Source organism: Mizuhopecten yessoensis, unplaced genomic scaffold, assembly GCF_002113885.1.
Source record: "Mizuhopecten yessoensis strain PY_sf001 unplaced genomic scaffold, ASM211388v2 scaffold10771, whole genome shotgun sequence".
NCBI lineage: Eukaryota > Metazoa > Mollusca > Bivalvia > Pectinida > Pectinidae > Mizuhopecten > Mizuhopecten yessoensis.
The window spans coordinates 966956-968978 of NW_018408713.1; the positions used below are offsets into that span (position 1 = coordinate 966956).

Consider the following 2023-nt stretch of genomic DNA (forward strand, 5'->3'; position numbering starts at 1 on the left):
GAAATGTTCCGTAGAGGAGTAACAGCTGGGGTCGAAGTCTTAAAGCGTTGTTACTCCACCACAAATACTCCGGCGATGAGGTTGTTACAGTTTTTGCGTGATGGTAAATCTCTGGTGGGCGTGGAGACCGCTCCCGGGGGTGACATCGTCGACCTGTCACAAGTAAAACCAGCCTTGCCTACCGACATGAGAAGCTTTATTGAAGGCGGACAAGCAAACATCCAGGCGGCCAAAAGGTGACAGAGTAATCTCCCTTTAACCAGTAAAACTGCCACCATGGTTGAACTGATCATAATTATGCATTCTGTTATAATATAAAAGTTAGCTTTAGAAAGAGTTGATTTTATGCGATCTTCAGAAATTTTATAAGAACAGTGAAAGAAATTCATTGTGTTGAGAAGCAAATCCTTGCAATAACGTCAGTACATATATATATATATATATTTAAATATTGTACTGTATGGGGAATGCAAGTGTTGAAAGTTTAGGATTTTGTCACAATTATATATTTTCATAATTCTTTGGTTTTATTATAAATCCGCATTACTTCTTTTAAGTGTGGTAATGAAATAAGTGTTTTTATGAAATTATGATTAAAAAAATCTGTGTTTCAACTTTCCTATATTTGTACATGCTTACAAGTACAATGTACAGTGCACACTACTTTTTTGTGCAAACTGACTATTACAATAATGTCTTTTGGCTTATTTTGAACATAATACTGTTAAAGTCTGAAATGCTGTTTCTACATAACTTTTTTTATAAAATATTTTGATAATACCTTTTTTTAATATAGAAATATTTGTACATCTTCTAGATCTCAATCTTGGTGACCCCTTAATGACCTTAGGGACATTTTTCTTCACATCATATGCATTCTGTTATAATATGAAGGTTTTTTCTGCATGATCTTGCCATTTTAAGCTTGCGTTTAATAGGGTTAAATTTATTCTTTAAAAAGCTTCTGGAATTTCTCTTAATCTCAATCAGCCTGATGATACATGACATCAGATTTGAAATGAATGAGCTGAATATTTATTATAATTGTTGACAGTGCTGTAGATAGCGGTCAGTATAAAGTGCCCAGGTCAGAGGTCAAGGTCATTGCCCCAATCTACAACCCTGACAAAGTGCTGTGTATCGGGATGAATTACAAGGATCACTGTGAAGAGCAGAATGCCCCGGTTCCCGTGGAGCCTGTCATCTTCAACAAATTTCCGAGTTGTATTATTGGTCCCACAGACGACATACACTTTCCTGAGGAAACACAGGTAATGCTATTTGTAGATTCTACCCAAGTATGGCATCCACAACCTAAGCCCGAGTTTCCTCTGGCCCTGACACCAAACTTAGACATTATGACAGATACCATTCATAGATGTCTGGTTTGGGCATCTATTTTTCAAAATGTCTAAATCTGATGTCAGGGCCAGAGGAAACTTGGCTACCACAACCCTGTGGGCAGGTGGTATATGTACATGCATGGTTTGGTAGTGTTACCCTTAAAATCTTTTCTAAAAATCTCCAACAAGATCAACTTTGAACGACAAAAATGTACTGGGAACTGTATGTTATGTGGAGTAGGGCAAGGTTGTGTGCTATATATAAAGAGTTTTATACTTTAAGTATAGGAAATGGTGGGTCGTATTGTGGGGATGTGTTATGTAGAGAAGGGATCAAAGGTTATTAGTTGATGGGAGGTTTTGGTTTTCCTTTGATTAATCTCTTTAAAATATCAGAGGTTGGACATTTTCATAACCAAAAGAAATACTTAAATGTTAAATTAAGAAAAACTGCTTTTCCTTCTTTTTTGGTAACCTGAGACAAATTAAAGTCTCAAGTGACCTATTGCGATCGCCTTTTGTCCGCCGTCTGTCGTCCGTCGTGCGTCCGTAAACAGGGGCCTGAGGGGTGGGGCCAAAAAGGGTCAAATTGACTAAAATTTCAAAAATCTTCTTCTCAAGACCCAGATATGGTAGAATCAAATACTCTTCATAGATGGAAGGGTCTTAAGGTGCTTTAC

The 2023-nt window shown here is 37.1% G+C and overlaps 1 protein-coding gene across 1 annotated transcript in view; it reads left to right on the forward strand.

The window, feature by feature from the left end:
- The window catches only part of LOC110462337 (fumarylacetoacetate hydrolase domain-containing protein 2-like), a 9894-nt gene continuing 7871 nt past the window's right edge, over window positions 1-2023 (forward strand). The window contains exons 1-2 of the mRNA XM_021516273.1: window positions 1-236; window positions 1055-1271. Of these exons, the coding sequence (XP_021371948.1) occupies window positions 4-236; window positions 1055-1271 (450 nt within the window). The 5' untranslated portion in view covers window positions 1-3. The remainder of the gene's footprint in view (window positions 237-1054; window positions 1272-2023) is intronic.